At 35.5% G+C, this 14806-nt stretch overlaps 2 protein-coding genes across 2 annotated transcripts in view; one reads left to right on the top strand and one right to left on the bottom strand.

Moving 5' to 3' along the window:
• nol10 (nucleolar protein 10) overlaps window positions 1-14806 on the bottom strand; it is a 327975-nt gene that overhangs the window by 70685 nt on the left and 242484 nt on the right. The gene's annotated exons all lie outside the window — the stretch shown is intronic.
• vps39 (VPS39 subunit of HOPS complex) overlaps window positions 3543-14806 on the top strand; it is a 37090-nt gene continuing 25826 nt past the window's right edge. The window contains exons 1-12 of the mRNA XM_051133239.1: window positions 3543-4151; window positions 5657-5722; window positions 5812-5876; window positions 6287-6329; window positions 7882-7976; window positions 9426-9524; window positions 9608-9700; window positions 10020-10203; window positions 11155-11275; window positions 11610-11730; window positions 11824-11953; window positions 13437-13579. Of these exons, the coding sequence (XP_050989196.1) occupies window positions 4079-4151; window positions 5657-5722; window positions 5812-5876; window positions 6287-6329; window positions 7882-7976; window positions 9426-9524; window positions 9608-9700; window positions 10020-10203; window positions 11155-11275; window positions 11610-11730; window positions 11824-11953; window positions 13437-13579 (1233 nt within the window). The 5' untranslated portion in view covers window positions 3543-4078. The remainder of the gene's footprint in view (window positions 4152-5656; window positions 5723-5811; window positions 5877-6286; window positions 6330-7881; window positions 7977-9425; window positions 9525-9607; window positions 9701-10019; window positions 10204-11154; window positions 11276-11609; window positions 11731-11823; window positions 11954-13436; window positions 13580-14806) is intronic.

The following is a 14806-nucleotide window of genomic DNA, read 5'->3' as shown; positions in this document are numbered from 1 at the left end:
GGCTTAAGTAGAAGGTGGGTGGAGTCCATGCATTTGTGGATCAGTGTGCGTCTTGATGCTTGAAATGTTTCAAAATCCACAAATACGCGCAGCGATTTACAAATGCACAGAGAGCAATCCACAAACATGCGCTGCGATCCACAAATGCACAGTACGCGATTCACATATAAATGCCGGGCAAAGTTGTGTTTGTAAAATAAAAAAAAATATTTGTGAGTATGTTTTTTATTTGCAATTCTAATTTTTTACTTGTGAATATAATTCATGTTTGTGGAACTCTAAGATTTATTTGTGGATCTCATTCTATTTATTTTGTGAATATGCTTTGTTTTTGTCAATCGCTTTACATTTATTTGTGGATCATAATGTATTTATTTGGAATTATGCAACGATTCTAACCCCATACCAATAGCTCTGTAGTAGCATGTACTGACAAATGGTTGGTTACTCTTTTCTTAATAAAAAAAATCATACATTGGGATGATATATACTATTTGCACCTGCATATCCTGTATCAGGATCCTTGGATCCATCTGTAAATAAAAACCATTGACTGTGGGAAATGTTTCTAAAAATATACCTATGCTATATTTTATATACCATATCAGAAGTTAGAATTGTCTTTCAGTTCCTGCTTTCTCTTTCATATGCTTCACAATGTAATAGGATATGTTTCACAGTCTCTGGTATTAATACTGCATTTATTGCAATTATCTGATTCATGTTTACCAATAATAAATAATGACCAATTTGTGACCAATATGCAGTCTAGATATTATTGTGTCCTCCTTCCTACTTCCAAAGCTTTTTCTTCCATTCAATACAGACAAGACAAGGCGAAACTAAACTAAGGCTAGGAAAACTAGAACAGACTCCCTAAAGTAGCTATCAACTATGACAGAGATAAACGCTAAACAATACTTGGCAATCTGAGAAGGATCTGGGTGGGTGTTAAATAGTGTGTGTGATGGGCTATGGCTGTGTGTGTAATCAACCCAATGGATGATGGGAAATGTAGTCCGGGGTGACATGCAACAGTTTGTGTTTACTTCACAATCCTCGCTACTGTTGTGAATTTTTTCTTAGAGACCAGGAGACGTTTTTGGATATCTTGAAGCAGAAGTTTCTCTTTATTCAGATACTCGCTGCTCTGCACTGCAGTCTTCAAAAAGTGGTCTTCTCAAAGCTCAGCACAGCAGAGTATATAGGTTTGAAGGGGGAGGAGTACATAGAGGTGGAAGCAATCTAAACAAAGCATGCAAATGTGGTACAGGAAAACAGCTCAGTTAAAGATTTTTCCCAGCCTTGATCTATTTAGCATACAAGTGTCATTCAAATGCATAGGTGCTTAAACAAAAGGCACAGTTGTACCTTGAGATTAGAATTCACACTTAACTTGGGAAAACCTGCCAGATGTTCAGGAACTGAAAGGTTACTGCCTGGGCTGCCTGCTCTTAGACTGTCACAATATACATAACTTTTTCAGTTCATGTTGTTATATTAGAACCTATATCAAATATGCATAGGATCAGCATATTTTAAACAGATTCTTAAATTTGTAATCCTTCACTACCCTGAGCTGATTTGCATTACAGTATTTGCAGTGACCATCCCTTGCCCAAAACTGAGCATATACTGTCTAAAAGTAAAGTTATGACTGCTGTGTATTTACACTGAATATGGATCTGTGCTTCCCATCTGCTCTGTAGCCAGCTTCACCACACATATTTAACTCCTCACAGCTAAATAAAACAGGCTAGGTGCAGATTCATATTTCGGAAATAAATATTTCTGTGAAACGTGCTAGGTCGCACAGAAGAAATCCCAATCTAGGACCTGCCCTGTAGAGTTTAGCAGCAAAGGACTATTATTTTGTTGAAAAGAACTGAGGAACAGCTGATGACGTCACGGCCACATGTGGAAAAAGAACTTTGAAGTCGTTTATCCATTTTCTAGCCGTGAACCAAAAAACAAAAAATCAAGCTGGAATGTTGTTGATGTTGATGTTGTGTGAATGAGTTATAGTGATAGTGTGTAAGAGACATTATAGCAGTATATGAGAGAGAGTTTGATATTGATGCTGTTGCAAATGTGAAAAGTGTAGCTTTTCCTCAAGCAAGGCAGACCAGAATTCATGAAAATAAAGTTTATCAGCCTCATCACATCATATCTTTACTACCACCCAGCTGAACTTCCAGATATTTCCTAAAAGTGTTCAAGGAACTGCAATTCTTCATAGTGAGGGGTACAAGGCACACACATGGCTGGAGTATTCACAGTACAAGGACGCTGTATACTGAGTTTGTATACATCTTTAAATAGATACTCAGATTGGAAGAAAACTATAACAGGGAATTCAGTTTGCATGCAAAGTCAGATGTCCATGTCAATGCAATGACTGCCTGGCTTGAGAACAAAACAATGGCAGAGAATAACTCGTCACTGTTTGCACTGATGGAGAATAAACATAAAGTTACTGAAAATCAGAATTTTGTAAAAACTTTAGCTGAAGTTCTTCTCCTGTCAGCTGCACATAACATTGCCCAGCGAGCCCATGAATCAGCAGCATCATCAAACAACAGCAATTTTTTTTTTACAGATTTTACATCTAATTGGCAAACATGATGCAAATGTGAACAAGCAATTAACACAATATGTAATACTTCTAAATAGTGTGCAGTTGTCTGTTATAGCTGATGAGACAAAGGACCTGGGGAAAACAGACAGTCTTTATGCTGAGGTAGTATTACATGGTACATGAAGAAGGTCCACTTTTTGGAATTCCAAGACGCAGGACAATTACATGGTTAGCATAACCAATAATTGGGACCTAGTAAAATGTGGACTGAAATTCAAAGCAATTTTGACTCGTATATGAAACACTCGCTATTCACAACGTCCTGCTAGTGCACTATTATTATCATAAGGTAGCCTTGTTGACAAGTTTGGGTGGGTAAGGACAAAACACCAATAGTAAACACACAAAATATAGTACCTTTAATGCCCTGTAGATGGCGATATCACATTTGTAGCAGTTAGGTGCCAGACCCTATGCCATAGGGCCTATGGCATTACTTAGAATTAGAATTGTATATACTTATTTAAAAACGTAGTAAAATAGAAAGTAAAAGTTGCCAATATCTTTATACTAAGTAAAGCTACAAAGTAGCCAAAAACATACTTAATTACAATAACAAACTACGTTTACTCAACTACTTTAAATCACAGGTTACCATTCCTTATTTTGGGGGCCCCCGAACACACTGACTCACTATGGTAATGCTGAGTTGTTCTGAAACAGAGAAAACTGATCCTATTAAAATATTACTTTTAGGAAATATTGAAATTACATACATATATTAATACAAAAGATCGTTACATTACACTTCCATTCAGACCATGTAATACAAGAAATAAAGTGACTTTTATATCTCTGTGTAAAGGATTTATGTGTGGAATGTCAATCATCTGTGGTATCCACGCGCGTTCACGTGTGTTGTTTTTAATGGAACTCTTATGAGCTCTACCAGTCACGTGCTCGTCACGGCTCCAGGAAGTTCCCGCAGCACAGATAGCTCGTTGCTAGCTGTCAAACACTGAGTCCCTGCAGAACTCAGTTTAAAAGACCGGACAGTAAAAACCGAAATAAGCCACAGCATCGCGCAGGACAATGGGATGAAACACATTTGGATTTGAGCATCGTGGATCTGTGTTTTAGCGAGATTAAAAGCCAAAATAAGAAAGCTACATACTAGCCAACTGCTCGTGACACATTAACAACACAACAAAACAGAAGAGTTTCAGTGTTTCTTTACTTGTATCTGGACATCGGACGGACACGGGACTCAAGAAGGATGGAGTGGGACAATTCTGGGACATTTGACAAGAGTCAAGCTGGTTAAACAAAGACGTTAACGATCTATATAACTGTTGTGTAGTAGTGGATTTCTTATATTCTTTTTTGTTTACAAGTATTCTGTCAACTGTTAGAAGATTACACAGTGGATAGGGTGTTTTATTTTCGATCTTAGCATTTTGAGTTATTTATCTACGTTTGGTCGTACATAAGAGCTCCAGTATGCATGACGCATACGAACCAGTTCCTATCCTGGAGAAATTACCCCTCCAGATTGACTGTCTGGCGGCCTGGGGTGAGTTCTGCTTCCCTTTCTTTCAGTTCCCTTCGTTAATACACTTTTAACACTCATATGGAGTATTACTGCCAACACCTTTCATTCTTTGATAATAACTGTTTCACAAAACCCTGTTAGTTGCAAACATACTGTAGCGTTTTCGGAATTAATTGTTCCTAAAAGCTTTTCTCTCTGGCTGTGTGTCAAAATCAGTTTGCTGCCTATGTAGTATGTATGACCGTCTAGTGAGTATTTCTACCTAGACAGATCTTATTGGGAAATGTGGATCGAGTAGTTGAATATTTGTGGATCAAATGTCGTTTCTCTGGTTATATATCAAAACCCAGTGAGCTGCCTATCACAAAAGAAGCTGGTCAGCTGACTCAGAAACATGCATATGATGTCTAAAACTGCTGTTTAGTTGGGCAGATCACCAGGTTTTGAGTCATAGAGAACAGAAAACCTTTCCAGTGTCTGAAAGACAGATTCGTTATGCAGGTGTTGAAAACATAGTCATGTGTTTAGACTAGGGAACTGAAGCTCATAAAAGTACAGTTGAACCAAGTGTTCATTTCACATATGTGAGGTTATGAGGTTGGTTTGTACATGTACATATTGAGGGTGCAAGATTATTAGAGCCATGTTAATCAATGGCTTCTACTAGATTGTAAAAGGAGTATTATACAGGCTTTTGTGTCAATCCATTTTATGTGGTTCAGTGAAGTAAAAGTGAAACTTTGAGCAATCTTGATCATGACATTTGAATGTGCAAAATATTTCTGTGTTCATGTAAATGTACTTTGAACTGTTGCTTTCCTAAAGCTCAGACCATTATTTAGTTTTCCGTAAAAATCTCTATTACCAAAGTTTGTTGTGGGGCATGATACAAACAAACAAACAAATAAATAGATAAATAAATAAAATGATACCCCCCCAAAAAGTGATTTAGCAAAAACAATGCATTGAGGTAATCACTAATAATAATAATAATAATAATAATAATGGTAAAGCAGCTTTAGAATTTTTGGATCACCAGAGCTGAACCTCTTATTTCTGCATTTGTGACCCTGGACCACAAAACCAGTCATAAGGGTCCATTTTTTTATACATTATACATCACACTGATAGCTGATAGCTGATTAAATAAGCTTTTCATTGATATAAGGTTTGTTAGGATAGAACTATATTTGGCCAAAATACAACTATTTGAAAATCTGAAATCTGAGGGTGCAAAAAAATCTAAATATTGAGAAAATCACATTTAAATTTGTCCAAATGAAGTCTTTGGCAATGCATATTACTAATTAAAAATTAAAAGGTTTAGTATATTTACGGTAGGAAATTTCCAAAATATCTTCATAGAACATGATCTTTACTTAGTATCCTAATGATTTTTGGCATAAAAGAAAAATCAGTAATTTTGACCCATACAATGTATTTTTGGCTATTGCTACAAATCAGGGTCACATATGTAAAACCGTGCCATGTGTCAATAATGTGTGATAATTATACTGTGTTTGCAGATGATTGGCTCCTTGTGGGGACCAAACCAGGTCATCTTCTTTTGTACAGGATCAAGAAGGATGCAGGTGGATAGTTTTTGTTTAGCACTAGTCATTTGTGGAATTTAGTTTTAAGTTTAAGTGATAATTTAACATAATTAAATATTTTTTTACAGGTACGAACAGGTTTGAAGTTACATTAGAGAAGTCCAATAAGAACTTCTCAAAGAAGATTCAGCAGGTATGCACACACAGAGACGTCCATCCATTAAATGATTAGTTCACCCAAATTTACACGCCATTATGTATTATTATGTCATCCATAAATAATACTGAATTTTACGCCTGTTTGTCACACAAAGCTATCATATGATTTCAAAAGACTGTTGACTATTTTTATGGTGTTCTTCTTTTCCTTTTTGAAATTTGACATCTATGGTCACTTGAAACTGATTTTATGGGCAAACTGCATGCAGGTTCTTCAAAAATATTATTATTATTATTATTATTATTATTATTATTATTAAATGGAAAAATGGCAGCATACATCATGAGGGTGGCATAATAATGACAGAATGACAGTGGTAAAATATCTTTAAAGTAATGACTATTGTTTGCTATTTTTAACATTATTTTTCTTTTTTCTTTCAGCTTTTTGTGGTGTCACAGTACAAGATTTTGGTTAGTCTGTTGGGTAAGTATGTTTTCCAGATTTGTTTAATCAAAGACTACATTTACATGCGCACCAATAATGTGATTATTTCATAGGGATGCACCGATACCGAGCTCCTGTACTCTTACTCGTACTCGTACTTGTTAAAATGCCCCGATACCAAACGCCGATACCACATCATGTGACAAGTGCGTATTCAGGCAAAGAAACACCGACAACAAAACAACAGACAGCAGAATGAAGTCATTAGAGATTAAGGATGTCTACAAAGTATATGTATGCAAGTAATATAATGTTAAACATTCAGTATTAAGCTTGTATAACTGGTGCGCGTCAGCTGATAGGCAAAGCAGGCAGATTGGATTGAGCGCGGGGCGGCCAAGATGTGCGGGCTTGTCGAGTTAACATCCCGCCTTGACATCACTGGAAAGTTTATAGTTCGGTGAGATATGTCAAAACAATTGAAGTAAATCAATGCACACGTTATTTAACGGTATAGAGAGAGAGGGAGTGAGAGAGAGAGCGCGCGCTGTTGCGTGATCTTGACTGATGTTGCATATTTAGCACACGCGTCTTTTGGATTAAAACAAATTCGTAAATATAAAATTAAAGGGGCATTCGCTATAAACATCGTTTATTTTCAACCTTAAGCATACACGACTGTCCGGCGAAAGTGAAACTATAGCAGCCTGTGTGAAATGCGATAGGAAATACTGTACTTGCGCATGTTTTTCTTGCTTCACGAGTGTTTCTGCATTATTTGAGTCGCTTTGGATTATAGCCCAAATAGCAGCATATTTCAGATGAAAATACGCTACTTATATTTCTGAAAATATCAGAGTTAGGAGATGAGTGGTTCGCGTGATTACAGTACCGAGCCGCTGCAATGGAGCAGTTTAATGCTATTAAATTGAAGATGATGTACCATAGCGCAAGAAAAAAAAAAAAAACAGTGAAAGTAACAAAACACATTTTAATGGGCATAATTAAGTGTAAAAAGAAAAATAACTAAGAGATATATAGTCAACCCAAAAATTATTAAGACAGCAGGTAGACACCATCTTTTGATCATTTTTGATATATATATATATATATATATATATATATATATATATATATATATATATATATTCAGATAAGATTTGTGTTTTTTACTGCCATTATTCACCTATACAGACAATCACATTATTTTCTGGATAAACATAAGGAGCAGAGACTGGTGGCAGTGTGTTTTATTGATGGAGTTCAGTGATTTACAATATTGCAAGTAAAATCAACATATGCTGCATATTTTAGTATAATTAATAGCTCAAACACATGATTTTGATCAAAGTATTGCGTTTACGTGAAGTATGTAACGATTAACTGCAGTATTGCCTAAATCTCTTCATAATTGCATTATGAGGGTATGTAGTCATTTTCATGTGATGTGTAGTCAATCATATATGTTTTGTTTGTGGATTGCATATGAGGAACTTCTATCATAGAACAAATTGATGTGGTGTAGTGTAACATATCTTAAGGGACTGTGTAGTTTCTACATCAGCTGTATCATTCCCTTATTTTGTTTCAGAAAATAACATTCACGTTCATGACCTGCTCACCTTCCAGCAAATAACTGTGGTATCCAAAGCCAGAGGGGCCACACTGTTTGCCTGTGACCTGCAGGTAGGTTAAAGAATCACTCTGGCCTGTTTATTTTCCCACACATGCAGTGGCCCCAAAAGTTGAGTTTGTGAAATGTTAATGTGAAGAGAAATTCATATACAGGAACAAACAAAAAGCTGCCACTGTTGCTTAAAGTTCATTGCAAAAAAAATCCTGAAAATATGAATATGTATATTTGCACGGCATGGTTACTCTCCATAACAAAATAAATTGTACAATAGACTGCTTTAAAGCAAGCAACTTCACAGTATTAAACTTGGGGGAAAAAGCCGTTTCTGTTGTAAAGCTTCAATTTCTATTGTAAGGCTCTCCAGTGTGTATATGTTTTTACCCACATCTGATGGCAATGGATCCAATAGAAGAAATGAACTGGAGAAGATTTATGTCAGTGGTGGATGAAGTACACAAAGCAGGCAATTGAGTAAAAGTAGATATCCTAGTAAAATATTACTCCAGTAAAAGTATTAAAGGAGAAGTCCACTTCCAGAACAACAGTTTACAGATAATGTACTCATCTCCTTGTCATCCAAGATGTTCATGTCTTTCTTTCTTCAGTTGTAAAGAAATTATGGTTTTTGAGGAAAACATTTCAGGATTTTTCTCCATATAGTCAACTTCTGTGGTGCCCCGAGTTTGAACTTCCAAGATGTAGTTTAAATGTGGCTTCAAACGATCCCAAATCCCAAATGATCCCCCAGCCGAGGAAGAACAGTCGCATCTAGCGAAACGATCAGTTATTTTCATAAAAATAATACAATTTATATACTTTATATAAATTGTAAAATCTCCCATCTCATGTTCTCCCTCAACTTCAAAATCATCCTATATCGCTGTTTTACCTGTTTTGTTAAGGGTGTTTGATCTTCTTTGCATGTTCACTTTGCAAAGACTGGGTCAGTACTTCTGCAGCGATGTAGGATGATTTTGAAATGATTTTTGAAGTTGAGGGAGAAAATATGATTGGAGTTTAGGCAGAGCAAGAAAGTGTTTAAAAAGTATTTAAATAGTATTTTTTTTATTCAAATATTGGTTCCCGATTGTTACGCTAGATAAGACCCTTAATAATCTTACTGATCAAAAGTAAAAAGTATGATATTATGCTTTGGAATGTAATGAAGTAAAAGCTTTTCAAAATAAAAATACAGTGACAAACTACAGATGCTTGAAAAATGTACTTAAGTATGGAAACATACTTAAGTACATGTTACTGTCCACCACTGTTGCCAAGGACCAATGGAAGTTGTTTACCAGAATAAGCAAACTTTTCTGGGAAGTTCACTTTGAGTCCCAAAAACAAACTCCAGACGAAATTTGTTGATTTTTTTAAGTATTTCCGAGCAGTTCATTCTTCGATTTTGAAGTATATTAGAGGAATTAACTCAAAAATTGAGCCCCAGATCCCTCTTTAAATCACGTCGTATTTTTCTTTTTCTTTCTCTCTCTCTTCAGCAGTCCAGCTCAGGTGAGGCCAAACTGCGCATGTGTGTTGCAGTCAAGAGGAAAATTCAGCTGTATTACTGGAAGGACAGAGAATTCCATGAATTACAGGTCTTGAGGCTTGGAAACCAAGAAACAAAATATTGTTGGTAAACCATAATGCTAGCCTAAATCATGTTTGGTGACTTTTTCAGGGAGATGTCGCCGCTCCAGACATTCCCAAGTCCATGGCTTGGTGTGAGAACTCCATATGTGTGGGTTTCAAACGAGACTACTATCTTATCCGGGTAAGTCCAAAAAATGTGAATGTGTGTGTATATATATATATATATATATATATATATATATATATATATGTGTGTACATACATATACACACATGGTTTGCATTGCTTTGTCAGGAGTTCATCTTTATTAGACAACAATACAACAGTGACCCAGTAGGGCAAGTGAAACCATTAACAGGGCAAAGTGAGCAGACTATGGGATTTCCATCTGAGGCTGAGACTAGATTTCCATCTCAGATTCTGCAGCTGAATGTATCACAGTCTAGATGTTTATTCGCATTAGTTCTTTTGGGGGTCAATCATGTGACTTTTCTCTTCAGATGGACGGACGTGGCTCAGTCAAAGAACTGTTCCCCACTGGGAAACAGCTGGAACCATTGGTGGCCCCATTGGCTGATGGGAAGGTCGCAGTGGGTCAAGATGACCTCACGGTAGTTTTGAACGAAGAAGGAGTCTGCACTCAGAAATGTGCTCTTAACTGGACCGACATTCCTGTTGCAATGGGTATGTATGATGTCAGTCTTACCAAACAGACAAACTCTAGTCAGCTCTAGACAAGTTCAGTCACTGTTAAAACAGCGTGAACGGCTTATCACATCATCAAGGAAACTGGTGAAATAAACATGGATATTTTTATTTTCTAATTCACATTTGTGTTAAATTGGACTAACTTTTGGCAACCTAATAAAAATAATCATTAAAAAAAGGTTTAAAATCTTGTCTAATATTACTTTGTGTCATATACAATCTGATATCCACAAGCTAACTAAATATAGCACAACAAGAGGACGCAAAACACCCCTAACATAATGTATTTTTTTTCACCTGATAAATTGTTAATAATAATAATAATAATAATAGCAAAAATATGCTAATAATTAAATGTCATTACTGTTTAATGACGGAAAAGAATATTTGGAATAAAAATTGGCTTTAAGAACTGCCAAATTTTAGTGGTATCTAACATTTTGGTTTCATAACAGCCTTGTTTCCATCAAAAATAACTATGTCATGATGGTACATTTTGTTATCATGATATAAAATTACATAAAAATGTCATAATAAGAGCAGTATTGACCTACATTTATTTTGAAACATTTTGCAACTTCCATGAACCTAAGTGATGTTTCTGAGTGATGATACAAACAAATTGAGTCATTAAAATGAATTTGAACAGATTCACGGAAGTGAATGAATGCAAGAGCTGTTTAATATTGATTTATTTCCAGGCCCACACAAAATCTGTGCCACAAACTGAGAACACCCAATATGCACACAATTCATCTAATCCTCTACTCTTAGCATGCCTGCTTTTTAAATGTTTACGCTTATTTTATTGTATTTTTAGTTAACAGTACAGTAGTGTCAACACTTTATAACACATTTTACCATTTTTAAATAGATTCTACTGATTTCTCAAGTCATTTCTTAGTCTATTTTTACATCTTTCATTAGAGCACCAGCCACCATACATCATAGCAGTGCTGCCACGCTACGTGGAAATCCGCACCCTTGAGCCCAGACTGCTGGTGCAGAGTGTAGAACTGCAGAGGCCACGTTTCATCACCTCCGCTGGGTGAGACTTGTATATCAAAGTATTTTCACTCACAGTATTTCGGCAGTCATGTTTCATTTCGTGTATACCTGCATGTTTAGAATCACATTTAGTGGTTTCCTGTTTGTGAATAAATCAGGTTCTTTTTTTCATTATTTGGTCCAAGGGGTTAACAGAACTGTCTAAATTGGTTCCTGCTTGTGTTCAATAAAGCAGATATTTACCCATGATCTATTGAAACAGACCTGCAGATGCATCCTATTTGAAAAGGTTTTGAGCTTATTTGCACGTTTTCATTGAATTGCTGTGAAAGGTGATCTGATTATGTTCTTTCTTTCCCTCTTTAATTTCACAGATCAAATGTTGTGTATGTTGCTAGCAATCATTTTGTTTGGCGTCTGGTGCCCATCTCTATAGCTAGCCAGATACGACAGCTGCTTCAGGACAAACAGTTTGAACTGGCACTACAGCTAGCGGTGAGAAACTTTTTAACATCCAGTAAATACTAAATGCAAAGTATACAGTGTTCTGATATGCTGACCTTGATTTTTGTCTGGTCATTTTCTCAGAAAATGAAGGATGATTCAGATGCAGACAAGAGACAACAGATCCATCACATTCAGAATCTGTTTGCCTTTAACTTGTTCTGTCAGAAACGCTTTGATGACTCCATGCAGGTGTTTGCTAAGTTAGGCACAGGTGAGTTCATACAGCAGTGATGATGCACCACAAATGAGAACAGATTTGCATACAAGTACGTGTCCAAAAGAAAGACGTGTCCAGTGTGTCATACAAAAAAAAAAAAAACACAAACATTTTGGCCTAAATTTAAAATGTATGTATTTGAAATGCATGTAAAATTTCCGTCTGTTTGGATTACACAGCTTTAACATGTAATCCAGATTTCTGTAAAAGATTTCTGTTATAGTTCTAATGAACGGATATATTTTAAATATTTGAATATTGCTTGTTTTACAGCTAGCCATATGTAACCGTGTTCATACTATTTAACTAAATAAATTTGTTTTTGCTGTGAACATATTTATGCTAATTCTGAGCAATTTAAATAAATACATTTTGAGAATAATACATTTAAATAAAATAAAATAGATTCAGATAGTTATTAATAAACTATTCCATTATTTTTCAAGTGCAAAAATCTTACCTGTTCCTTTATGAACGGCTGACAAATATGCATCACATATATTATTTTAATTATGTTCATTATTTTATGTTAAAACTATGTAATACAAATAGATGGAAATGTATGTATGTCTTATGTATTATATATCTTAAATGTATTCCTATTTATTTATTTATTTATTGAGTAACCTACTAAAAAAATAATAATAAATGTGTTGGTTAAAGAAAAAAAATTACAACTCAAATTTAAGTGTTCAAGAGAAACTTTCTGGTGGACTGTTAAAAATCCAGGTGACAATTTAACACCAACTGGTTTAACTACAAAATGGTCAGATTGTAGTTTTAAAAAGTTCTTTTAATTTTTGTCTGTGGTCTTGCTGTATGAGGCTGTGTTTCATTGTATAGCCCACTAGAGAGTGCCATTGGAGCAGGAAAGAAAAATGAATGCATGATAGAGTGCTGCAGTGATGACATATTTTTGTAGGCCAACCCATACAGTATATTAGCATCACCCTGGTTGCTTCAGCAAATACCCAGTAGGCATTTCCTTTGTCATATGGGTTATTGCAGAAAATTAGCTCTGTGACCAACAAAGGTTTATGATTCTTACATGTTTTGTTCATCATAATAATATTTACATATGAACACAAGTTTTGTGAATTTTGATGCCTAAATACAAGCTCTAAAAGTAAAAAGCAAAACATAGGATATAAATGAACTACACCATGGTCACATGACTATTAAAGCGTCTAGTTCACCCAAAAATTTTAATTCTGTCATTATTTATTCACCCTCTTGTCATCCAAACCTGTAGTAGTTTCTTTCTTCTGTTGAACACAAAACAATGTTTGTAAACTTGTTAGCAACCTTTTTCAACACAAGTAAAAATTCACAAAGTGGTATTACTGATATATTTTATGTAATAGAATAAAATTTGAAAATATCTTGAGCATGTGTTAAACACTTAACCAAAAACCCATTCAAAAAAATGATTGCTCTTGTCTTGTCTTGTCTTTTTTTTTTTTTTTTTTTTTTGTAGATCCCACTCATGTTATTGGACTGTATCCAGACCTCCTTCCCTCTGACTACCGCAAACAGTTGCACTACCCCAACCCTCTGCCCGCACTGTCTGGAGCCGAGCTAGAGAAAGCCCACCTGGCCCTCATAGACTACCTGACACAGGTATTCATGATTCATCAGTTTCATACTGAGTGTATTTACAGTTTTTCTCAATTGCTTAAACACATTTCTTGAAATTATGCCTCTTTTTTGCGAAACTGTAAACACAAATCCGTAATTCCCCGAAATTACTATATTGAGGTCAAAATGAAGTTCTCCACTCAAAAACACTCAATCTTGCTGAAAAAAAAACAAACTTTGCTCTCAGACATGACTCACAAACCCTCAAAAACACACACACTACAACACATTTTTACACACTGATGAGATCAATTCAAAACAATACTACGAAAACTGGTAAGTGTTGCTTGGAAAAAAAAAAATCACATGTTGAACACAACAAATGTATGCATTTGCAAGTGTTTTAATCCTTAATTTATTGTAGTGTAGAGTACAGCACAGAACAACAAACAACAACAAAAATAATTATTCTTCTCCAGCATCCTGTCTTTGGTCTGGGACAGGCCAAAGAACCTCCTCAACATCACAGACTAAACTGGCCCTGGACAGGCAGCGGGGGTAAAATCCTCTTGCATGCCTGATCCAACCCTGGCACGCATTAACTAAAATATATGAGACTGCTTGTTTTCTTGCCCTCGCCCTTTCTATTTCTCTTCCTCTTCCTCCTCCTTCTCCTCCTCTTCTGCTTTCACCTCCTATTCTTCCTCTTTTCGAAATTACACATTACTGTATGTGGGATATTGATTGAAAAAGACTGAATAGGATTCACAGTTACACTTATAGTATAAGTGTAACTATGAATCCTATTCAGTTCCTATGCATTGGTCTGACAAAAAAATATCAAGATAAAAAAAAAAAAATGTGAAAATACATTACAGTCATTGTGAATAGAAAAGAAAAGGAAATATGGGCAAAGGCGGAAATATACATTAGAAAGTCCACTGTCAGAATTTGTAACTCTTGTGTTTTCCTCTGTCTATATATGCTTTCCAATTGAAGGTTCATGAGATGTTGAAATGTACCTTTGAGCTATTTCAGAGAACGGCTTCATCATTGGTTGATCTGTAGTCTCTACATTAGTGAAAATCAATATTCACTTGAATAATTCATGGCATATGTACAAAAAGGCTAATAGAAATGTGTAGAATATGCTTGACAGTTTATGACAGGGGTCACCAAACTTGTTCCTGGAGGGCCGGTGTCCTGCAGAGTTTACCTCCAACTTTCCTCAACACACCTGCCTGGAAGTTTCAAGTATGCCTAGTAAGA

The sequence above is a fragment of the Labeo rohita genome, chromosome 17, assembly GCF_022985175.1.
Source record: "Labeo rohita strain BAU-BD-2019 chromosome 17, IGBB_LRoh.1.0, whole genome shotgun sequence".
Taxonomy (NCBI): Eukaryota; Metazoa; Chordata; class Actinopteri; order Cypriniformes; family Cyprinidae; genus Labeo; species Labeo rohita.
This window is presented reverse-complemented; position numbering and strand designations above follow the sequence as displayed.